The sequence below is a fragment of the Mastigoproctus giganteus genome, chromosome 6 (genome assembly GCF_048544385.1).
Source record: "Mastigoproctus giganteus isolate SK-2022 chromosome 6, ASM4854438v1, whole genome shotgun sequence".
NCBI lineage: Eukaryota > Metazoa > Arthropoda > Arachnida > Uropygi > Thelyphonidae > Mastigoproctus > Mastigoproctus giganteus.
Window position 1 is genome coordinate 189,642,097 of NC_143580.1, and position 25,990 is coordinate 189,668,086.

Below are 25,990 nucleotides of genomic sequence, written 5' to 3' on the forward strand. Positions count from 1 at the left end.
CAGGCCATGCCTTGAGTACTGAGTGCAGGTCTGGAGGCCTCATTTTAGGAAGAATGTAGATTTGCTTGAGCTTGTACAGAGAAGGGCAACAAGACTAGTGAGGGGAATGAAGGGATCCTCTTACTAAGAGAGGCTTAAGTTCTGCAAATTGCAGTGGCTGGAGAATAGGCACCTGTGCAGTGATCTGATTGAGGTGTATAAGGGCTTGAATGGGTTGAGCACGCTGAATTCTGATGGGATCCTTTCACTTATTCAGATTTCGAACCTAAGGGGGCATAAATTCAAATTAAGAAAAGACAGATGCAGAATAGATGTGCGGAAATTTGCCTTTAGTGAGTGGGTCGTTAATTGCTGGAACAAACTTCCATCTGTCGTTGTGGAAGTTGATAGGTTAAATAAATTTAAGGAGGAACTGGACAGGCATTTGAGGGAATGGTGTGTTTTTTTTTTTTTTTTTTGGCTGATGCTGCATAAGCTCATACACTTGCTTTCTTGCATCACATGCCACTACTACTACTATCTTAACATAGCACATGTATTTACTTGTTCCATGATGTCTCACAGCAGGCTTGAAACTTCCAACACTTTGTTTTCCAGTCTGCTGCATGTAACTTCATTTTAACTGCTTTGGGCCAGCAGTCATCCCAGCAAATCATTCAGATGTTCAGCCCACTGTTAACTGTAGACTGAATATTTGTTTTAAAAATGTTCAGCCCAGCATTCATGTTACCACGCGACCATAGCAACATATTATATTTTAATGCTAATAATACAGCAGTTTTCTAACAGCTTTTAAATTTGATCAGTGAGAGACTTAAAGGTGGAAAGTATTTCAAAGTATCTATTTTTGTATCATTGTGCTAATTTATTCACATCTCAGTGTGAATAAATTAACCTAGACCGTTGACCGCCAAGAACCATCAATGTTTCTAGCATCTTGTGCTCTACTGTTATTGGAAGATACGACTAAAGTTATGTTTTTTGAATCTGTTTGGTGCATACAGAGAAATGCTGAAGGAAAATAGCTATAGTTTTTTATCGCCACACTTCTTTCTTCTCCAGCAAGTTGAAAGTGAATCCTTTTCTGACTTATTTAAGACATTGTATTGTTTTTTTTTGGTAAGGTGATCTCTTCTTGCAAACTTTTATTTACATGGATGTACATCTTCATATTTTAATGTTACTTGTATCATTATCATTTTTAATAGTCCAGTTTTTAAGCTTTGAGAACAAAAAAAGTCACACACACACACAAAAAAAAAAAAGAAGTGAACTATTATGGAGATTCTTAGAAATTCAATTAGCCTTCCTTTTAAAACACATTAAATATGTTTCAATGAGTTTTAAATGCTAACCTCTGATTTGTTCTTTAAGTGGCATTGTGTATTCGTTAAATACGAGGGCAGGCTGCTGAAAAGTAATGCACCTTAGTTGATAACCACAGCAATAAACTTGACCCAGAAAGAATCAAGCAAGTAAGGTCTAGCAGTACTGTAATGTTGCTTCAACTTACAATCTCACTGCAGCTGTGCTACGTTGACAAGAATTTTGTTGGCTGGGATTTAAAGTTGTTCTGCATCCTCCATGTAATCCACATGTCTCATGTGACTTTTTTTGTTCTCAAAGCTTAAAAACATCTTCAAGGGAACAGATATGACCCTGATGAAGTTAAAGCAGCTATAAAGAGATGTTGGCTTCTCAGAAGAATTTTAAACATTGGACAAAATATTGAGTGAGGTGGGCATATGTAGAAGAATGATCAAATTAAAGACAACTTTTTTTTTTAGATATGAGCATATTCTTTTCTTTTTGATTTATCTCTGTTTCCTCAAAAGTTGTCTTAAAATTACTTTTCAACTGCTCTCTTAGAAACTGAAACATATTCCTTTTGTATAAACCAGCGGCTCTCAAACTATTGTCACAGTGCCCTGGGAAGACACTATAATTTACCAGAGGCGTTGCGGACAGTGGAATAGTTGATGTAAGATTTCCATGGAAAATATTAAAAATGTATTAGAATGTTTTTTTTTTACTATTAGATATCTATTGCTATTTGATCTGTATTATTAATGTAAATAATTATAGAATATATTTGGAGTATTTTTGACAAAGACAGTGCATCGTGTTCACTTTTTGTCATTATCTTTATATGAATTTCAGTGTTTAGCAAAACATGAATACCTGTAATGTGGCAATAAAGCTTTGCACATACCAGTGTCATTTGCAAAGTTCTTACCTTTGAAGTTGGATTTTTGGCATTGGCAGTCATTAAATCTAAGTATAGATCAAAATTAAATGTTGAAAAAGAAATACATGTCAGCATTTCAAAAAATATGCCTAGGTTTGATGAACTAGGCAATAAAAAGCAAGCACAAACATCACAGTAATGCTTTTTAAGAATAAAATAATATCCTGATGATTATTTCATGTATTAATAATTATTGTATTAACATATTAAAAATAAGAAATTGCACAATTATAGATGTTTTACTTCAAGGGATGCACTGGGAAAATTTTACAGGTCAAGGGAGGCGTGGGCTCAGAAAGTTTGAGAACCGCTGGTATAAAAAAATAGGTTTAATTTAAATAGAAAATTTATTAATGGATTATACATCGATTACTGCTTTTCTTCTTAGTGTGAATCTGTGAATTTATCCTCAATCAAGAAAACACACAACACGTGTTTAAAAAAAAGGTACGTGTTAAAGTTAAAAAAACAAACAAACAAATAAGGCTTTCTGTAGAATTGACAGCAATCCTAATAGGGAAACTTACATAAAAGCTGGTGAAAACAGAGTATACAAAGATGCTGATTTCAGAGCAGGAGGAATAAATTCAAGAATAAACTTATTGTTCTGGTTGGTCTTGAAACACAAATGGTCATTGATATTAGTATTATTATTAGTATTAGTATTAGTAACGGCCGCATGGTGCAAGAAAGCCTATGGCTTATGCTGCACCAGCCAAAAAAAAAAAAAAAAAATAAATCCGAACAAAACAATGATAAAAACAAAAAAATAAATAACTAAATAATAATAATTAATAAAATAAAAAATAAATAAAAAGGAAATTAAACCTATCATCCTATGTGCTTCCCTTACCCGAAAGTACTATCCAGATGACCTTTGAATTTCCCCAAACTGTCGGCCTCTACCACCCATGAAGGCAACTTATTCCAGTAATTTATAACTCGCTGGCTAAAATAGAACTTCCTGCAATCCAATCTAAACATTTCCCCCCCGTAACTTGAATTTATGTCCCCTAGTTCTAGCATCATTTATAATCTTGAAAATTTTGTCCTCATTCATTTTACTGATGCCTCTCAGAGCCTTAAACACCTCAATCAAATCTCCTCTAAGGTGTCTAGTTTCCAAACTCTGCAACCCACATATTCGAAGTCTTTCTTCATAAGGACGCCCTTTTGCCGATCTCACCAGGCGAGTTACCCTTCTTTGCACCCTTTCAAGAAGCTCGATGTCTTTCTTCAGGTGCGGTCTCCATACTTGAACACAGTATTCCAAGTGTGGTCTAACATAAGCCTTATATAATGGGATTATCACGTCCCTATCTCTACTTGCAAAAGTTCGATAGATCATTGATAGGACACCATGGGCCTTCCTTGCAACCTGTTTACAATGCTCAGAGAATTTCATGTCTGACCGTATCGTAACACCCAAGTCCCTTTCCTCCAGTACTGGCTTTAGTTGAACTCCACCAAGTGAATAAGTTTTTTTGGGATTACTGTTTCCCAGGTGTAATACCTTACACTTTGTTGGATTAAAGCACAGCTGCCATTTTTCTGACCATTCCTGAAGTCTATCTAGGTCTCTCTGAAGAAGCTCAGCTTGACAGTGATCATTAACTACTCTACCAATTTTAACATCATCTGCAAATTTAGACATCACGCCCTCTATCCCTTCATCAATGTCGTTTATGAAAATTAAAAACAACAGTGGTCCTAATACTGATCCTTGGGGAACCCCACTTCTTACATCAACCCAATCTGAGGAATAGCCATTTATCACAACCCTCTGCCTCCTGCCCTGAAGCCATCCTTCTATCCATCTAAGGATTTTCCCAGTGATTCCAACCTGTTCCAGCTTATAAAGCAACCGCTCATGTGGGACTGAGTCAAAAGCTTTGCTGAAATCTAAATAAACAATGTCGAAATTATTCCCTAAATCCAGCTCGTGAGTGACCCTTTCGAAATAGCGAACCAGATTTGTTAAACATGATTTTCCCTTTACGAAACCATGCTGAGTATCCTTGAGAATTTCAATTCGATTCAAATGATCCTGAATTCCACCCTTGATCATTGCCTCCATGATTTTCCCTACTACTGAAGTCAGACTGACAGGTCGATAATTTCCAACTTCACTTTTAGAGCCACCCTTATGTATGGGAGATACATTTGCACTTTTCCAATCCAAGGGAATCTCCCCAGAGTCTAATGATGCTCGCATAATTAGCCTCAATGGTTCAATGCACTCGCTTGCCGCCTCTCTTAAGATTATAGGGTATATTCCATCAACTCCAGGAGCCTTACTGGTCTGTAGGCTCGAAAGTTTTTTCATTAAATAATCTTGCGAAATTTCAATATCATTAATTACATATTTTTTAACTTCGCTCCCACAATTTCCCTTTGCCACAAAAGGCTTTTCATTTGTAAATATCGATGCAAAATAACTGTTGAGTTCATCTGCAACGGCAGCTGGTGTATTTATTACTATCCCCTTTCCCTTACATAAAGGTCCGATCTGGTTTGTCCTGCTCTTCTTCGCATTTATATATGTGAAGAATTCTTTATCCCCCCTCTTTGCTCTGTTTGCTAGTGATTTCTCATAAACTGCCTTTGCCTGTCGAACCTTTTCTGTGGCTCTATTACACATCACCTTGTAGCTGTTATAGGCTTCAGTACTTTTTGTTGTTCTGTAACCTTTCCATGCCACCTTTTTCTGCTCAAGTAATGCGGCAACTTCACTAGTCATCCAACTTGGAACCCTCCTCGTGGAGTATTTTTTTAATGGTATATACGCATTCAAGGCATCTGTGATTAATGTTTTAAAAGCGTACCACAGTTCAATTGTATTCATTCTCTGCGCGATATCTACCCAGTTAATAGAGGCCATGTAGTACCTTAAGGCATCGTAATTTCCTTTTCTGAAATTAAAACCCATTCCTTTGCCTTTTACTTCTGCTACCTCTCTCGTCATCATCCACCGTAGAACTCCGTGATCACTTCCTGCTACTGGTTCCTCTACTGTCAGCCCTGTTATGTCATCTGATTCATGTGTGATGATGAGGTCTAGGATACTCTTTTCTCTAGTATTTTCCCTGACATGTTGATACAAATAACAGTCATCTAGTTGATTTAAAAATTTTGTTCCCCATGTCGAGTTTCCTTCCCATTTACTCCAATCAATTAGAGGCAGATTGAAATCACCCATAATAAGGCATTGACGCTTACTTGCCCATTCCATTTGCATGTAGAGGCTTTTGTCATAATCTTCACAATCACCTGGTCTGTAGATTACTCCTACTCGCATTATACCTTTGTTTCCAACTATCTCACACCATACAGACTCTATACTAGCATGTGAAACGTCTGAATCCGGGAAAGCTATCGTCGCACTCAGGCTGCTTCTGATAAGAAGCATTACCCCACCACCCCTTCTATCTAACCTATCCTTCCTAAATACATTATACAAGCCGTACTGAAACTCATCATCCCCAATTTCCGGGTGGCACCACGTCTCTGTAAGCCCTATTATGTCCGCGTTACTTGTTTTAACCAGCAGTTCGAATTCGCTCATTTTATTGACGACACTTCTAACGTTACTGTATAAACAATTAAGATTTACTGTTCTTGTATATTTAACAACCCTAACACAACCCTTGAAGTTTTTTAGGCTCTCTTCCCTGGCATTAGCTACCCGCCCACGTGAAACGTTTGTGCCCCCAGAACATCTAGATAATACGTCCAGTTGGGGTAACAGATAAGAACTCTTGAGGTATGTGCAAGAGTTACTTTGACCAATATTATCAGATAAACGCGTGTCAGTATTACCCACATCCCCCCTAACTAGCAGTTTCCCTGAACCTTTAAGGTATCCTCAATAATACTGGCAAAAACTTTTGCACCACCTTTGTTTAAGTGTATCCCGTCTCTACAAAACAAATTCCTTCTACCTACAAGTGTGGGCCATGCTGATAGAAATTTACCCCCTAAAGCCTTGCAGATTCCTTCAAGTCTTGAGTTAATCCACAAGGCTCGTAACATATAATCCCTCCTATCGTGTCTGGGCAGAATTACAGACACATAGACATTATGGCCTAGCTCGCGACATTTCCTCAGCATGGTTCTGTATTTTTCCAACAAATCGTCAGATCGTGTACGTTTAATATCGTTTGTCCCCACATGAATAATAATATTTTCTTTACCCCCTTTAAAATCTGACAGTCTGTTGGTGACATCATCAATAGTTGCTCCCGGCAGACATACCCTGGTTCTCCTCCACCTATCTTTATTACAAAAAATATTCCCCGTTTCCCTGACAATGGAGTCTCCTAATAATACAATGTCCTTTTTAACCAGAGTAGTTTGCACTTGGTTTTTCTGTTTTGAGGCTCGAATCGGGTGTGCATCACTTGGTAGATTGCTGGAGTTTTGAGTCCCTGACGAGCTCCCAGATGCATTATTTTCGAGGGCAAGCACTCGTTTTTTCAGGGACTCAAATTGTTCCCTCAGTGCACCAAATTGTAATTTAAGATCGGTGCACTCCTTACATCGATCACAAAGAAAAGAATCCCCAGGTGAGCTAGGATTAGTCACCAGGTCGACCTTGGAAAACATTCCACAGGTTCCACAACGGATTAAATCATGACTCACCCGTAAATCGCCATCTGCTATTTCCGTGTGAGTCACGATACCCTGTGACGTGTTTAAGGCAGATCTCGTAACTACCATTATAAAATTAAATAAATATCAATGAAAGTAACTTTAAAAAATTATATCTATAATATTATTAAAATCAAACAGTTACAGGAAAACCTATAACAAAATAATCCAACAATATCTAAATAAATCAAACATTTAAAAGCACTATCCAAAAGTAAACCACTTAACTGAGGAGATCTGTCTAAGCGCGTCCGCTCACCTCGAATGCCAACCTCGAAAATGAATATGTCATTGTGGAAAGCTACTAAGCTATACAGCTTAATATTATAAGAGTGCTGTCACAGTAATTAGCATTAGCAAGGGCACATGATGCAAGAAAGCAAGCTTATATAGCATCAGCCAAAAAAAAAAAAAAAAACCCACACACACACCCGCTTCTCATTTCACTCATCCACCTGCTCCAAATGTTTGTCTAGTTCTGCCTTGAATCTGTTTAAGTTATCAACTTCTACAATGGCAGATGGAAGTTTGTTCCAGCAATCCACCACCCGCTGGCTAAAGGCAAACTTCCGCACATCTATCCTACAACTGTCTTTCCTCAATTTGAATTTATGCCCTCTCATGCAATTATTCTGAGCAAGAGGAAGAATCCCATCAGCATTGAGCATGCTCAAACCATTTAAGGCTTTATACACCTCAATCAGATCACCTCGTAGGTGCCTAGTCTCAGACACTGTAATTTGCAAAACTTAAGCCTTTCTTCGTAAGAGCAATCTCTTGTTCCATTCATTAATCTTGTTGCCCTTCTCTGCACTCGTTCCAACAGCTCTACATCCTTCTTAAAATGAGGCCTCCAGACCTGTATACAGTACTCAAGGTATGGCCTGTCCATTGCTTTCTACAAGGGGATAATCACCTCATTATCTCTGTTAGAAAAATCCCTCTATATATTATTGACAAGACACCAAGAGCTACTCTTCCAGACTGTCTGCACTGTTCAGAAAACTTCATATCTGCCTGCACAATTACCCCCAGGTCCTTTTCATTCTCTACCACTGTCAGTGTAGTACCACAGATTTGATACGTTACTGTGGGGTTACTGCTTCCCATATGTAGTACTTTACATTTGTCAATGTTAAACTTCATTTGCCACCTCTCAGCCCATCTGCTCAACTTTTGTAGATCCTGTTCAGCAGCGTACCGTCATTAACGACTCTGCCAAACTTCATATCGTCTGCAAACTTTGACATTAAGCCTGATATCCCATCATCAATATCATTAATGAATACAGAAAACAACAATGGACCCAACACTGAACCCTGAGGGACTCCATTAGCATTAGCATTAGTAGAGGCATATGATGCAAGAACGCAAGCTTATTCAGCATCAGCCAAAAAAAAAAAAAAAAAACCCACTCCCATTTCACCCCTCCGTTCGTTCGAAATACCTGTCCAGTTGAGCTTTAAATTTGTTTAGGCTATCAACTTCAACAACAAGTGATGGAAGTCGGTTCCACCAACCAACCACCCGCTGGCCAAAGGCAAATTTCCGCACATCTATCCGACATCTGTCCTTCCTCAATTTGAATTTATGCCCTCTGAGGTGATTATTCTGAGCAAGATGAAGAATCCCATTGGCATTGAGCATGCTCAAACCATTCAAAGCCTTATACACCTCTATCAGATCACCTCGCCGGTGCCTAGTCTCCAGACTCAGCAATTTGCAAAACTTAAGCCTTTCTTCGTAAGAGCAACCCTTTGTTCCATTTACTAATCTTGTTGCCCTTCTCTGTACCCGTTCCAGCAGCTCTACATCCTTCTTGAAATGAGGCCTCCAGACCTGTATACAGTACTCAAGATGTGGCCTAACCATTGCCTTATACAAGGGAATAATCACCTCCTTATCTCTGCTAGAAAAATTCCTGTATATCATTGACAAGACACCATGAGCTACTCTTGCAGCTCGTCTGCACTGCTCAGAGAACTTCATATCTGCCTGCACATTTACCCCCAGGTCCTTTTCATTCTCCACCACTGTCAGTGTAGTACCGCAGAGTTGATACGTTGCTCTGGGGTTACTGTTTCGCATATGTAGTACTTTACATTTGTCAATGTTAAACTTCATTTGCCACCTCTCAGCCCATCTGTTCAACCTTTCCAGATCCTGTTGCAGCAGCATAGCGTCAGTAGTGTCCTTAACGACCCTACCAACCTTTGTATCATCTGCAAACTTGGACATTAAACTTGATATCCCATCATCAATATCATTCATAAACACCGAAAACAACAACGGACCCAACACTGAACCTTGAGGAACTCCACTAATAACATTAGTCCACGTTGAGCAGTGTCCATTGATTACCACTCTCTGTCTTCTGCCACTCAACCATCCCCTTATCCATAGCAGCAATTTGCCTCCAATGCCACACTGCTCCAATTTGTGCAGCAGTCTTCCATGTGCAACAGTATCGAAAGCCTTTCTAAGATCCAAATATATAATATCAAAGTTATTCCCTGCATCCAGTTCTTTTGTGACTACATCATAGTATCCAATCAAATTGGTCAGGCAAGACCTGCCCTTAACAAAACCATGCTGGGTCTGAGCTATAATGGAATTCTTGTCTAGATGATCCTGCAGTGCTTCTTTAACCAGTGCCTCCATTAATTTACCTGGAACAGAAGTTAAACTAACAGGTCTATAATTACTTGTATCAGCCTTTGATCCTCCTTTGTGAATTGGGGTTACATTTGCACATCTCCAGTCTATGGGTACCTCCCCTGAGTCCAAAGAAGCTCTCATAATTATGGCTAGGGGTTTGCATACTTCCTTTGCTGCCTCCTTTAATATAACTGGATAGATCCCATCCACCATAGGTGCCTTTTTTATGTTTATCCTCAACAATCTCTCCTCCACTTTCCTCTCAGTTATTACAAAATCATCCAGCTCATTGCCAATGTTTACTTTACCTACATCATTCTCCTTCCTGAATAACTCCTCATGCGTGAATGTAGATGCAAAATACTCGTTTAGATTGTTAGCCACCTGAGCAGGATCCTCAACTGTTGAACCATCAATATCCAGTGGACCAATCTGATTCATCCCTTTCCTTCTTGAGTGTAAATATGTAAAGAACTCTTTTCTGTTTTTCTTTGCATCCTTTGCCAAGGATTTTTCGTAGTCTGCCTTTGCCTGCCTAATCTCCTTTGTGACTTGGTTACAGACCAACTTATATCTATCATAGGCTTCCATGTCACCCATTAATTTGTATGTATCCCATGCATTTTTCTTCTCTGCCACATGTCTCATTAGTTCATCTGACAACCATTTAGGCCTAAACCTTGAACAATATTTCTTAGTTGGTATGTAAAGCCTGGTAGCCTCCAAGATTAGTTCCTTGAATGCTTCCCATTTTGAGTTTGCTGTTGGTAACATCATCAGTTGGTCCCACTGTACAGAATTTAAATACTGTCTCAGACCATCATAGTCTCCTTTACGAAAACAAAAACCCTTCCCTTTACCTCTGATGGTAGTTGCCTCCTTGAGTAAATCCCACTTCAACACACTGTGATCACTGCCACCTACTGGTTCATTTATCTGCAGGTTCTTAATGCATGAAGAATCACTACTGATAATCAGATCAAGAGTGTTGCTCCCTCTTGTTGCCTCACGAACATGCTGATGTAGAAAACAATCATCCAATAAATCCACAAAAGCCTTGCTAGTGTGCGAGTGACCAACCCACAAATTCCAGTCAATATCTGGGAAATTAAAATCCCCCATTATAAGACTCTCTGATTTACTGGCCCACTCTCTTTCCCTGTACAATATCTTATTATACTCATCAGAGTCATTAGGCCTATAGCACACTCCTACTCTCAATTTTGATTTCCCTATGCTTATGTCACACCAAACTGACTCGACACTGCCCTGTCCATCGATGTCGACTGGCTTCACTTCCTTGGACTTTGTGTTTCTTAATTAATAGCATAACCACTCCTCCCCTCCTGTCCTGTCTATCCTTTCTATACACATTGTATTCCCCAAATTCCAGTTCCGCATTACTTATATCTGTGTGACACCACGTCTCTGATATCCCAACAATATCTGCCTTTGATGTTTTGAGCAATACCTCAAATTCATCAAATTTATTTACCAAACTCCTAGCATTGGTGTACACGCAGGTATACGTGCACCTGTTTCTATTCTTAGCTACCCTAACACAACCCATGTGTTTACTTGTACCGCAATGACTACCAGCAGTCTCTGAAATATCCTGCATCTTGTTTTTTTAACTATTACATTAGTCCACTAATAACATTAGTCCACGAAGAGCAGTGTCCATTGATTACCATTCTGTCTTCTCCCACTCAACCATCCCTTTATCCATAGCAGCAATTTGCCTCCAATGCCACACTGCTCCAATTTGTGCAGCAGTCTTCCATCTGTAACAGTATTGAAAGCCTTTCTAAGGTCCAAATATATGATATCAAAATTATTCTTTGCATCCAGTTCCTTTGTGACATCATAGTATCCAATCAGATTGGTTAGACAAGACTTCCCCTTAACAAACCCATGCTGTGTCCGAGCTATAACTGAAGTTTTGTCTAGATGATCCTGCAGTACTTCTTTAACCAGTGCCTCCATTAATTTCCCTGGAACAGAAGTTAAACTAACAGGTCTGTAATGGAAAGCTTAAGTAGTGAAGTTTCAAGTTTCTCTTAAAACTTCTCTGCTTTTAAATTTTCATATTTCAGACTTTAATTTTACTCACTTATTAACTTCTGTTGCTGCTGGCAATACTCTTCTAAACTAGGAGGATTCCATAACAACACCATAAAGGTTTAGTCTTTTTTTTCCCTTATATGGTAACCACAAACATGAAAAGTATCTGAACCTATGGTACTAACAGAGCTGTGTATGGATTGAAAGCTTATAAAACAGAAGATAACATTGGTCAACATGATTTTTCCCCCACTTTGTCAGCCCTTTTATCAGCTTTTTACAGTCAATTTTAATATACAGATTTTGAAAATAATTCTTAATTTCACATCATGCCACAATATCTATAGATAGAGGGTTTTTGTTTGCCCATAATACATTTATCTTACTGCAGCCTAGGGAAATAGTTTTAACTCTGATATGTTGTATCACCTGCAGATAATAATGTTTTCATGTGCTTCACATATGGCAGTAATGTTGGGGAGGATTAACATGTTCAACCTTGTGTGTCTGTTCCCACCTCTTTCAGTAACAGAAAGAGAAAGACAGTCATAGTGTATATGTGTATAGTTTATCTGCATATTGTTTCTTCTGTGTTATGCTTAGCATCATATTGTTAAAATGTTTTAAGCATAAACAAAAGAAATGTCTGAATCACATTGACGATTTCTGCTACTTGTGTGGATGGTTTACATCCACACAAGTAGCAGAAAAACTCAGAGGAAGAAAATCTGCAGTATTACTAAGTGTGCATATTCATTGTACTTTGGTTGCAGGATTGATGTACAGGACAAAATCTGGGATCCATATGTGTTACATATACCTGCATCACAGATCTGAGGATGTGGCTAACTGAAAAATTAAAAGTATGCCTTTTGTTTAAAAGTTTATTAAAAGTAAAAGTTAATTGCAAGTGGTTGTGACAAGACCCATGCAACCACTTTACCAGTTGCTAATTTTGGATTACAAAAATATCAGGGATGTCCAGAAAAGCAAGCACAGCACAGCACCAAATATCCGAGTGCATTATCTGCAATACGACCTGTTGTGCGTGAACACCCACAGATACCAGATCCCCAAAATCATGGGATAAAGGAAGCAGTAATGAATATAGTGAGGATTATTGTTGCAGACTCTTTGCTAGACTGTCAATTTTAATTGATTTGGACTACCAACCAAAAATATTGTAACACACCACATTTAATTAAGCAAGAACAATTGAATAGTTAAATTTGTAATTTAAGCTTATCTAAAGAACTCCTTGGTTCTAGATTACAACACTGGAATCAGAAACTAAAATTTTAGTACAGGTAGACTTAAGAGTTTTTTTTTTTTTTTTTTTTTTTTTAAGTATCAGGTAGCAACAAAATTGAAAATACGAATATTAATCGCAATAAATAAATGCTAAAGATTCATAAATACTGCATTTCAAGCCACGCATATTACTATGCGTTTGTTTGTTTGTTCAGGCAGATGAGAACATCTCACTGACTACATAACATAAAGCAGTCATCACGCTGATGTTACAAAGAGTGGTTGTGTTGCTCTTCATTTTTGCTCTCTTGTCTTATGTCATATTTATCTCGCTAATTAATACTGTACAGTATGCCAAAACGAAGTAATACCATGGAGAGTGATATTAATAAAAAGAAACGGTGAAGAGGAATAACATTGGAAAAAAAAATTTGAGATTATAAGCAACTGTGATGTCATTATTCTTCATCATCATCAGTCGATAATAATGAAGAATAAACATTCTTCAATGTTTGTATGACATAAATAATTCCTTTATTATTATAATTTGTTTGATTTTAAAGGCTATATTTTTATTTCTTTGGATAAATAAAATTATTGTTTAAGCTTAAACTATTGTTTTTTTGTTGACCCTTATTTAACATTACTATGGTTAAATTTCATTGTTGAGAACATAACCCCTGTTTTTAACATTATGTGTATGGGATTTTTTTACCTAAGGGAAGCATTTCCTACTTTAACAAATGTAAAACTGAAAGAAGGAATTTTCATTGGGCCTCAAAGAAACTTATGATGATGTTTTTGAAACAAAGCTATAGGACAGCTTAGGATCATTTAAAGCACAACTGCTTTAAATGATCCCAAAGTAGTAGATATCATTGAAAATTCATTTGCTTCATTCCCATGTCAGTTTTCCCCTCAAAATTTGGGAGAAGTGATTGATGAAGCAAGGGAATGCTTTCATCAGGACATATTCAGGATGAAAAAGCGGGTACCTAGATTGCTGAATATTACCATGATGGGAGATTACTGCTGGTTTCTTGAGAGGAGAAGTGAAATGGACCATAAGAAAAACTCTCTGAGTGGAAAACATTTTTGTATGAAATAATTTATGTAACAAATATTAATGCATGTAATACAATATATGTTTCCTTAAAGTACTTTGAAATGAGCGATTTATTTTTAAGATATATATGTATCATTCTATGATCTTTGAAATTGGTAGTTTATTCTGTTACTTCAAATTTCTGTATATCTTTTTAATGGAGACATGGAAGAGGTATAATTTTGGTATTTGGAATCAGTGGATCAATTTTATAGTGGTAGTAGTACAGTAGTCGTTATTCAGTATCTGTAGGTAGAGGTGAAGGGGAATCCTCAGCTTCAGATTCTTCTGAAATATTCACAAATGGAGGCACTGGTGTCATCTGTTTTCTTGTAGACAGTTGAGATGTACAAACTTCTGCTCGGGTGGTATGGAACCCCCCTCCCTGCATTGTCCAGTTGTTAATGTTCACATTGGACTTAATTTCTGTGGATAGTAACTTTTATGAAATATATATGGAAGGTTGTGTGTTGTTGCAGAGTTTGTGCATCAACAGCTTAGGCCACATTGTGTGCTATTGTATGTTACATGTGTGTTTCACAGGCTAATTTTTATTTTATCGGCTGAAAAACCAGAATAATTGATATGGAACATAACACCTGATATTAGCTAACTAAGCATTAATTGAAGAAGATTTTATAAATTCCTCCAGTTATAGATAAGAATCAGACTCAGACCTCTCCAAATGAGACAAGCAATGAAACTATACACTGGTATAAAAAAGAAAATGCATCACCGCTTAAAATTGCAATGGCCATCTGAATAACGTAAGTATATGGCAATATTTCTTACAGATTGCCATATACTTACCATAGTAACAACATTTGCCCAAAAATAGCCGGGCCCATATTTAATAACTACTCTGTCTCCTGTCATTCAACGATCCCTTACTGATTGTAGTATCTTGCCCTGATGCTACACTACTCTAGTTTGTACAGCAGTCTTTCACGTATAACAGTATTAAAAACTTATTGAAATCTAAATACAGTAAAACCCTTGATTTAATGGACTAATAGGGGAGAAGGGGGTGTCCGTTAATGCCCAAAAGTCTGTTAAATCCAGTATAACCTGAGGAGGAGGTCATTTTTAATTGTTCTTAATGTAAAAAAAAAAAAAAAAAAAATATTATACAATATATAATTTTGACAGTGTAGTTGAGTGTTTTGCTGTAACCATAGTTGTAGTAGTACAGTAGTTGTTATTTAGTATCTGTAGGTAGAGGTGAAAGGGAATCCTAAGCTTCAGATTCTTCTGAAATGTTCACAAATGGAGGCACTGGTGTCATCTGTTTGTGCTTGTAGACGGTTGAGATGTACAAGCAGTTGGAGGTGAAATAGGAGTGGGAGGTCAGTGAAGTTCGCTTAAAGAAAGGGTCCAGCTTCTGTTGTTTCTTAATAATGATCGCCCTGAACTTCCAAAAATGTTCATAGTAAGGGACAATTTCAAGGTCAGAAGATGTCCCTACATAATGGATGGCAATGTCCACGAGATTTCTCATTCCAGACAATGTAAGCCATGCTGGTGTAATTTGCTTTTCCTCAATGTCTTCTTCTTCCCCTGCCTTGCCATATTGAACCTCGTCCACAATTTCTTCATCAGTGAGGACTTGGTAGCCAGGATCACCTTCATCATTTTCAAGCCATTTCAGAACATCATCTTCAGTTGTTTCCCGTTGCCAGCATTTACAAGGGTGCGCCGAAAGTCATTTGCCTCAAATCCTTCAAAATCCAAATCCGGTTCAATATTGCACAACAATTTTTTCCAACCATTCATCAAAGTCGCAGTCTTCATCTCCTTCCAAGCAGCTGCAAAATTAAAGGGCACAGACTTAATGTTGTAGGCTGGTAGATTCTGAAGTGTCCTGGCTCCTCTTGGGTCTTCTTCTTCTGCATCTGCAGAAGAAGACACTTATACAGCCTCTTGCAGGCTGCAATTACTTCCTGGTTCATTGGCTGAATAACTGAAGTTGTGATTGGAGTAAATAAAAGACATTTAATTCTGCCATCCTTACTAACTTCTCAGCACTATGATGAGCAGTGGCATTGTCAAGAGGCAACAATGCCTTTACATTATTGGGGGAAATTTTCAGAACATCCATCTGGAAGCGCCTCACACCAGGGACAAAGTGGTTGAAGAACCAGTCAGAAAAAATCTCTGAAGTAAATCACGCATTCTTTGAGCTGGTGTAAATAACAGGCAACTGATTCGTGATGTCTTTAAGAGTGTGTGGTTTCCTTGATTTCCCTACCACATAGGCTTCAGACGATGCAAGTCATCAGCATTTGCACAAAGTAAGGCAGAAATTCGCTCCTTACTTATCTTGCGACCAGGAGTGCTGTGTTCATGTTTGTAGGCCAGCATATTTTCAGGAACAGCACATTAGAACAGGCCAGTTTCATTGGCATTGTAAACTGTGATAAAATAAGGCCCTCAGATTTAATAAGTCCATTTATAAATTTTCTAAATGGCTCAACTTGTGAAGTGTCTGCACTTAAATATTCACCACAGGTTTTCTTGTTCACAATGCCATGTCTTTTTCTAAAACGCCACAACCACCCATCACTTGCCTTAACAGTCCCATGTGTTTTCCAACAGTTTCACATACAGATTTCAACTCAAAACTTCGTACATTAACACCACTAGATCTCTGTTGAACATACCACTTATACACAGCTAAGTTTTTATCTTTGCGCAAATTTCATGTGTTTTCTACTCCCTTCTGTAGAACCACATTTAGAGCTATTAACACTGTATTTTAAAGAAAAGTGTTGCAATTTGGCCTTTGATTTACGGAAATCAGAAACAGTTTGTTTTTTTATGCTGTAAATTTCACAAACACATGCTACTGAGACACCTTTTTCTAATTTATCAATTAGCTCTAATTTCTGTGTCACATTTAAGTTCACACACTTCTAATGCCACTTTAAATTGTAAGGATTGCAAAATTATTTAATAAATAAATTCACAGTTCAGAAATCGCAGAAACACTCTGTATAGAACCTGACCGCACGATAGCTTGAGGCAGACTGAGACCAAAATGAAGCGAGTCGGTAGACCTGCAGTTTAGTGTCCCAAGTCGCATTCTCCTCTCAAGTCACCGCCAGCTCTTATCTGTAATCTGGGAAAACAGCTATTTGAATAAGTTTTCGGAAAAAATAAAAAACAATTTCCTGAATTTGATTATATAAAAATAAAAGTAGGTAATTATCAAAACAATAATGGAAATAGGTAATTATTATTAATTTTTAATTAATAATAATTACCTATTTCGGCACCCAGACGGCACCGTTTCAAAGCTTGTTGGCTTCTCTTCGGTGGGCGGGCAGGTATCCTGGTGTTGTAATAGTGGCAACCCAGTTGTGAATATAACTTCACAATATGAGAGATTCCTGATGGTGTTCAGTGATAAAGACTATAAAATATTTAAGGGCAAAGGCCTCATGCTACGAGGTAGAATGACTAACATGTAGGTTAGTGCAAATGCATCATTTTAACAAAGCTATCTACTAAAGTAGTTAAATTAATTAATTAAATTGGCATCGTTTTGGTTATATCTCATATTGTGAATGCCTTCACAACGAGTTGCCATGATATTGTACTACCTCAAATAAATAACACTTCACCGAAGAGAAGCCAACAAGCTTTGAAATGGTGCCATCTGGGTGGTGGTATCCACTGAGAATAAATAACAGTAGTCTTCTCCACTGGTGAAGTGTTATTACAATCTCTCCAGAATTGATCGACAAGGCTCTCATCATATACTCCCTCCTATCGTGTCTGGGCAGAATTGCAGACACTTTCACATTCAACCCTAATTTGCAACTAGGATGAGACATTTCCCAGATCAATAAGGTCCCTGCTGCACTTATTGCGGAACCAGGACACACACACACACACACACACACACACACACACACACACACACACACACACACACACACACACACACACACACAGTGATAAATATGTTATTGAAATAACCATTAAGATAGGTGTATCAGCATTATAAGCTTAAATAGGATAAAATAAAAATTATAAGAACAGGCAAATCAATATACAAGGTGTAGCAATAATGTTCCTGGACTAGTGCAATAAAAAGAACACAAAGTGAAGGAGCTAAAAATGGTGTTTTTTATTATTCAAAATAATAACCATCTGACTGAATGTAATTATTACACTGTTCTAAAAGTTGAAAAGAGGCAGTGAAGCCATTCAAAGAGATTATTTCAGTACAGTTTTTCTTTATGTCCTCAGCATCCTGAAATTTCTTTCCCAAACTTCTTTCTTAAGTGAAAGTTTTCACTTAGGAAAGAAGTCCACTGGTGCTATCAGGAGAGTAGGGTGGATGGATGATCTCTACAATGGCATGTTTCATCAGAAATGTCTTCACAAGTGCAGAATGAGTGGGCCATTGTCATGCAACATGAGCCAGCTGTCTTTCTCTCAAAATTGCAGCCTCACTTAGGAAATTTGCTTCAATAGTTTTTGAAGCACCTGCTTGTAGAATGCAGCACTGACTCTCTCTCTCTGAGATTAGTAGTGGTATAAGAAATCGACTCCTCCCATATAACCAACTCTCTACATCAAGCAAAAAAAAAAATAAAAAATAAAAATTTAAAAAAAAATAATAATATTAAGAAAGATTTCAGTTCTGTAAATTGCCATGCCTGGAAATTAGGCACCTCGGAGGAAACCTGATAATTGTGTTAAAGACTTTAAATGGAATGAGTAAACTAAATGCAGTTGGAATTTTTTCTCTTTCCCAGTCAACACACTTAAGGAGACATAAACTTAACTTCAGAGAGGATGGTTGCACAATTGATGTGGGAAGATTTTCTTTCAGCCAGAGAATAATTGATAAATTTATTGAAACTGCCCACTTCCATATCACCAGCTGGAACAAGTTTCCATATGATGTTATGGAAGTGGATAGTTTCAATAAATATGGGGAGGGAGTAGATACATTGTTAGAGGGGATATAGAGATAAAGAGGGTATTTTTTTTTTTTTTTTTTTTTTTTTTTGCTGGTGCTGTATAAGCTTGTTTCTTTGCATCATTTGCCACCACTTAATACTTATACACATTCACATGTTGTGTATAATTCCCTAGCCAAATGAATTTTAGTGGTGTGACTTCAGAAACAACAAAAGCTTTTTTTTTTTTCCATTTCTCTTAAAATTGTTTGTTATGAAATTATCATGATGTGCTAAATATTCCAGAAAATAGAAATTTCAAAATGAATTTATTTATTTAAAAACAGGGAGGCATTATTACTCTATGGTAGGACAACTCGACAAGCAGCATTGCAAAAAATGAATGAACTTCAGAAGAGTATTGATGGCTGGGAGGGCAAAGATATTGGCCAGTGCTGCAATGAATTTATAATGGGTAGGTATCCTGCTTGCTTTGTTAGCTGATATATATGCTGTATTTCCCTGAAATTGATGTGACTTAATTGTTATTTGGTGTTGGAGGAAAAGAAAATAAGCTTTGTAATAATATAGATTGCTCATGATTCAAAGCAAATTTTTAAATTTAAATTAGAATTAAATTTAAATTTGATAATAATAAAGTGTAAATTAACATTTACACTTGATTGTAAATTAATATTGTACACTATTACTAGAAATTTTCAGGTGTGAATGCTATTCATGTATTCAGTTATTGATATATTCTGCTGCGGTAACTGCTTTCTCTTGAAGGCCTTTTAGAGATCCACACCATGGATATTTCACAAATAAAAGAACACTGTCCCATACTTTATGAGACAGTATTCCTTTAATTGGAATTTTTAGAAGATGAAGAAATATATTTAATTTGTTGCTTACAGATGTAGTAGTAGAGGCATGTGATGCAAGAAAGCAAGATTATGTAGCATCAGCAAAAAAAAAGTTTGCCCAGTTCGTCCTTGAATTTAAGCTATCAACTTCCACAATGGCAGATAGAAGTTTGTTCCAGCAATCAACTACCCGCTGGCTAAAGGCAAATTTCCACACACATCTATTCTACAACTGTCTTTCCTCAATTTTAATTAATGCACCCTCAGGTTTGTAATCTGAGCAAGAGGAAGAATCCCATCAGAATTGAGCCAGCTCAACCCATTCAAGGTCTTATACACCTCAATCAGATCATCTCGACACTGCAATTTGCAGAAGTTAAGCCTTTCCTGATATAAGAGGCATTCATTCCCCTCACCAATCTTGTTGCCCTTCTCTGTACTTGCTTTAGCAACTGTTCATCCTTCCTAAAATGAGGCCTTCAGATCTGTATGCAGTACTGAAAGTGTGGCCGGACCATTGACCATACAAAGGGATAATCATCTCCTTATTCCTCCTAGCAAAATCCTCTCAGCCCGTCTGTCCAACTTTTTCAGATCCTGTTGGATCTGGAAAAGTTGGGCAGATGGGCTGAGAGGTGGCAATGAACTTTAATCAGAAACTGCCATTACTGTCATAAACAACTCTGCCGACCTTAGTATCATTAATAAATATACAAAACAACAGTGGGCCCAACACCGAACCCTGGAGGACTCCACTAATAACATCCACAAAGTAATGTCCCATTGATTACTACTCTCTGGCTTCTCCCACTCAACCATCCCTTTATCCTTAGCAGCAACTTGCCTTTAATGCCATACTACTCGAATTTGAATAGTAGTCTTCCATGTGCAACATTATCAAAAGCTTTCCTGAAATCCAAGTGTATGATATCAAAATTATATTTTGCATCCAGATCCTTTGTCACTACATCATAGTATTCAATCATATTGATAGATAAGACTTCCTCTTGACAAACCCATGCCGTGTCTGATTAATTACTGAATCTTCTCTAGATGATCCTGCAATGCTTCTTTAACTAGTGACTCCATTATTTCTCCCAAAACAGAAGTTAAACTAACAGGTCTGTAATTACTTGTCACCTTTGATCCCCCCCCCCCCCCCTTTGTGAATCGGATATACATTTGCACATCTCCAGTAAGTGGGGACTTCGAATGAGTCCAAGGATGCTCTCATAATTATGACTAAAGGTTTGTTTACTTCCTTTGCTGCCTCCTTTAATATAACTGGATAGGCCCCATCCACACTAGGTGCGTTTCGTATGTTTAACTTCAACAATTTCTCCTGCACTTTGCTCTTAGTTATTACAAAATCATTAAGCTCCCTGTTAGAGTTTAATAAATTTGTCCTTCACATGTGTGAATGTAGATGTAAATACTCATTCAGTTTGTCAGCCATATCAGAACAGGATCATCAGCAGTTCAACCACTGATATCAATTGGATCAATCTGATTCATCCCTTTCCTTCTAGAGTTTATTAGCATTAGCATTAGCATTAGTAGAGGCATTTGATGCAAGAAAACAAGCTTATGCAGCATCAGCCAAAAAAAAAAAAAAAAAAAAACCCACTTCCACTTCGCCCCTCTGCTCGTTCAAAATACCTGTCCAGCTGAGCCTTAAGCTTATTTAGGCTATCAACTTCCACGACAAGGGATGGAAGTCTGTTCCACCAACCAACCACCCGCTGGCTAAAGGCAAATTTCCGCACGTCTATCCTATATCTGTCTTTCCTCAATTTGAATTTATGCCCTCTCAGGTGATTATTCTGAGCTAGAGGAAGAATCCCATCAGCATTGAGCATGCTCAAACCATTCAAGGCTTTATACACCTCTATCAGATCACCTCACTGGTGCCTAGTCTCCAGACACTGTAATTTGCAAAACTTAAGCCTTTCTTCGTAAGAGCACCCCTTTGTTCCATTCACTAATCTTGTTGCCCTTCTCTGTACTCGTTCCAGCAGCTCTACATCCTTCTTGAAATGAGGCCTCCAGACCAGACCTGTATACAGTACTCTAGGTGTGGCCTGACCATTGCCTTATACAAGGGAATAATCACCTCTTTATCCCTGCTGGAAAAATTCCTGTATATCATTGACAATACTCCATGAGCTACTCTTGCAGCCCGTCTGCACTGCTCAGAGAACTTCATATCTGCCTGCGCAAACCACCCCCAAGTCCCTTTCATTCTCTACCACTGGCAGTGTAGTACCACAGAGTTGATACATTGCTCTGGGGTTGCTGTTTCCCATGTGTAGTACTTTACATTTGTCAATGTTAAACTTCATTTGCCACCTCTCAGCCCATCTGCTCAACCTTTCCAGATCCTGTTGCAGCAGCATAGTGTCAGTAGTGTCCTTGACAACCCTGCCAACCTTTGTATCGTCTGCAAACTTGGACATTAAGCTTGATATACCATCATCAATATCATTTATGAATACAGAAAACAATAATGGACCCAACACTGAGCCCTGAGGGACTCCACTAATAACATTAGTCCACGATGAGCAGTGTCCATTGATTACCACTCTCTGTCTTCTCCCCCTCAACCACCCCTTTATCCATAGCAGCAATTTGCCTCCAATGTCACACTGCTCCAATTTGTGTAGCAGTCTTCCATGTGCAACAGTATCAAAAGCCTTTCTAAGATCCAAATATATAATATCAAAGCTATTCCCTGCATCCAGTTCTTTTGTGACCACATCATAATTTCCAATCAAATTGGTCAGGCAAGACTTCCCCTTAACAAAACCATGCTGTGTCCAAGCTATAACTGAAGTCTTGTCTAAATGATCCTGCAGTGCGTCTTTAACCAGTGCCTCCATTAATTTTCCTGGAACAAAAGTTAAGCTCACAGGTCTATAATTACTTGTGTCAGCCTTTGATCCTCCTTTGTGAATTGGGGTCACATTTGCACATTTCCAGTCTATGGGTACCTCCCCTGAGTCCAAGGAAGCTCTCATAATTATGGCTAAGGGTTTGCTTACTTCCTTTGCTGCCTCCTTTAATATAACTGGATAGATCCCATCCACCCCGGGTGCCTTTCTTGTGTTTATCTTCAACAATTTCTCCTCCACTTTACTCCCAGTTATTTCAAGATTCTGTAGCTTACTGCTAGAGTTGAATACACCTCTGGCATTCCCCTCGCTGAATAACTCCTCATGTGTGAATGTCGATGCAAAATATTCATTTAGTTTGTTAGCTACCTGAGCAGGATCATCAACAGTTGACCCATCAATATCAATATTATATAAGTAAAGTCCTTGTTGATTTTCTTAGTATCCTTTTCCAAAGATTTCTCATAATCTGCCTTTGCTTGCCTAACCTCCATTGTGACTTGATTAGAGATTATCTTATATCTTTTTATTTTTTATGAAAACTCCAAACACTAGAGGTATTAGAACCTGTAGTACTTAGTACCGTGCTTGGGTTGGAGGTTGAAAAGATGTAAGAAGATAATTGGTGACATTAGACTAGGACTTCTGTAACTGTAATTTTTAGGAAATGCTTATGAAGGAAGGTTGTTCCAGGAAACGGCAGTTGAATGAATAAATGAGGAAGTTGAAAAGTTGGTTCTGTGAGTTTGAAATTGGACAATAAATGGATGTTGGGTGTGTGTTCGGACTGTTTTGAAAGAGAGAGCTTGAATTATAGAAGCCAATTCAAAAGAACAGTGACCATGGAAGTATCTGCAGAAAAGGCATGCAGCAGAAATAGTACATCTATGAGACAGAGAGTGGAGAGACTCTGTTAGAGAGGAGTCGTTAATTAACCTAACTACCTCTTCTGAATGGAATCTAGAAGCCTGAGAGAGGTTTTGGGGGCACGGCCCCCATCTATGGGAACAATTATTCATGGAAGGGCAGATTTGCGATTTGTACAGAGTGAACAGCTTTTTGGACGAAAAGTAACGCCGAGAGCGAAAGAGAAAACCAAGATTTTTAGATGCAGAGGAAGCAATATTTGTAATGTGCTTATGCCAAGAGAGATTAGAAGTCAGGGTAATCCCCAAAAGAGAGATATCATTTTGCCTAGAAATTGGAGTGTCACCAAAGATAAGCATAGAAGCAGAATCTTTTTTGCAAGATATAAGACAGAACTGAGTTTTAGAAGGATTGAAATCAACTAAGTTGTCTTTGCCCCACTGGAGAATTACCTGGAGATCGGCATTTAAGGAATTGGTAGCAGATTTTCGAGAAGTTGAAGCTGACTGAGCAGGACAAGGTTTCTCAAAATGGAAAGTGGAATGCAATGTGCTATCATCGGCAAAACTATGGATAGGATTTCCAGTCAACGGAAGAAGGTCATTAATATACAACAGGAAAAAAGTGGGAGTAAGAACTGAAACTTGGGGGGACACCGCATTAGTGGAGAAGTTAGAAGACAGAGCGCCATCTACCATCACTCTCAGTGAGCGATCAGAGAGAAAAACTGGATAACCAATTACTAAAAACAGTTGGCAAACCATAAGATGGAAGCTTGTTTAGAAGACCTTTATGCTAAACACGATCGAAAGCCTTTGAGATGTCAAGAGCAATTATTTGCGTTTCACCGAACTTTTCCATTGAATTAGTCCATAAATGGGTAACATAAGCCAGAATATCACCAGTGGATCGACACTGACGGAATCCATACTGGCGATCGTTGATCAGATAGAAGGTTTCTAGGTAGTTTAAAATTTGGCGGTTAATTGATTTCTCCATTACTTTAGAAAGAGTAGAAGTAATTGCAATGGAACGATAATTGGATGGGAGGGATTTGTCACCCTTTTTAGGAACTGGCTGGATATGACCATATTTTCAAGCAGAAGGAAAAACACCTTTGGAATAAGAAAGTGAAAAAAGGCGGCAAAGAATAGGAGTAAGTTCAGGAGCACAGGTTTTGAGAACAAGTGGAGAAATACAATCGGGACCTGGAGCTTTCTTAGCATCAAGGTTCGTCAAAATCCTTCTGACATCCTTTTGACGGAAGACCACAGGAGGCATTGAATGTAGTGTGTTGGGAATAGTGGGAGGTGTTTTACCAAGATCGTTAATCCATGAGTTGAAAGAAAGGGATGCTGGCAGGTCAGCTTTATCCTTGGCTGAAGTGACTACAGAACCATCTGGTTTGGACAGAGGCGGGAGAAGAGAAGAGCAAAGGTTGCGGCCAACAGCTTTGGCAAGAGACCAGAATGCTCGGCTATCATTGAGGCAAGAAGCAAGTTTTCTACTCTTAGCCTGTTCAAACTCTAGATGGGACTGGTTAATAACTGCTTTACAATTGTTGCGAGCATTGGTGTAGGCGGAAAATGAAACTGAAGAATTAGAAACAAGCCAATTACGATATGCAACATTCTTCTCTTGAACAGCCTTAGCACATTTATTGGAAAATCAAGGTTTAGATAAAGGACGAGATTTTAAAGTGGAGTGTGGGATAAAGGATTCCATTCCTGCAAGAATAATTTCTCTGACATGATATGACGAAACGTTGACATCAGAACTTTTAAAACAGTAATCCGACCACGGAAAAGAAGAAAAGAAGTCTCGCAGGTCATCCCATTTTGCATTCTTGTAATGCCAAAGAACACGAGGTTGGGAATAGCCGTGAGATAAAGGTTCCATTGGAGAAGAGACAGTCACCAAGTTGTGATCTGAAGTGCCTAAAGGACCTCTCACTTCGACCGTGTACTTAGAAGGGTTGTTTGTGAGAAAAAGATCAAGCGTATTGCTGTATGATTAGGATTGTCCGGTATTCTTGTAGGTAAATGAACAATCTGTGCTTGGTCATTAGTAATTGCAAAAGCCTCAGTATCTCGACCTGCTGGGTCGGTGTGACTAGAAAACGGAAGCCAGTTGGAGTTGTGAACATTAAAATCACCAAGGAAAATTACCTCACTGTTAGGAAAGTTGGACTGGAGAAAGTCAAGTTGCAAAGAGAGGAAGTCAAAAAGCTCCAAGTGATTAGTGGAGTTGGGAGAATGGTAGAGACAACAGATGAATTTTACACACTGAGGTAGAGAGATTTTAAGCCAGAGAAGATCAAAGAGAGGAGATTCCAAATTGCCAAGTCTCTGACAGGGAATATCCGAACGGACATATGGACAAGTACCATACTTTGAGGCAAAAAGAATCATACAGCGAATAATTTTGGCATCTGAGATGAGCAATAGTTGAATCAACCGATGACTGAGATTCTGTCT

General features: G+C 38.1%; 1 protein-coding gene across 2 annotated transcripts in view; it reads left to right on the forward strand.

Moving 5' to 3' along the window:
- Sos (Son of sevenless guanine nucleotide exchange factor) overlaps positions 1-25,990 on the forward strand; it is a 669,490-nt gene that overhangs the window by 231,992 nt on the left and 411,508 nt on the right. For both annotated transcript variants that reach the window (XM_090376631.1, XM_090376632.1), the window contains exon 10: positions 19,237-19,364. In XM_090376631.1, the coding sequence (XP_090232757.1) occupies positions 19,237-19,364 (128 nt within the window). The remainder of the gene's footprint in view (positions 1-19,236; positions 19,365-25,990) is intronic.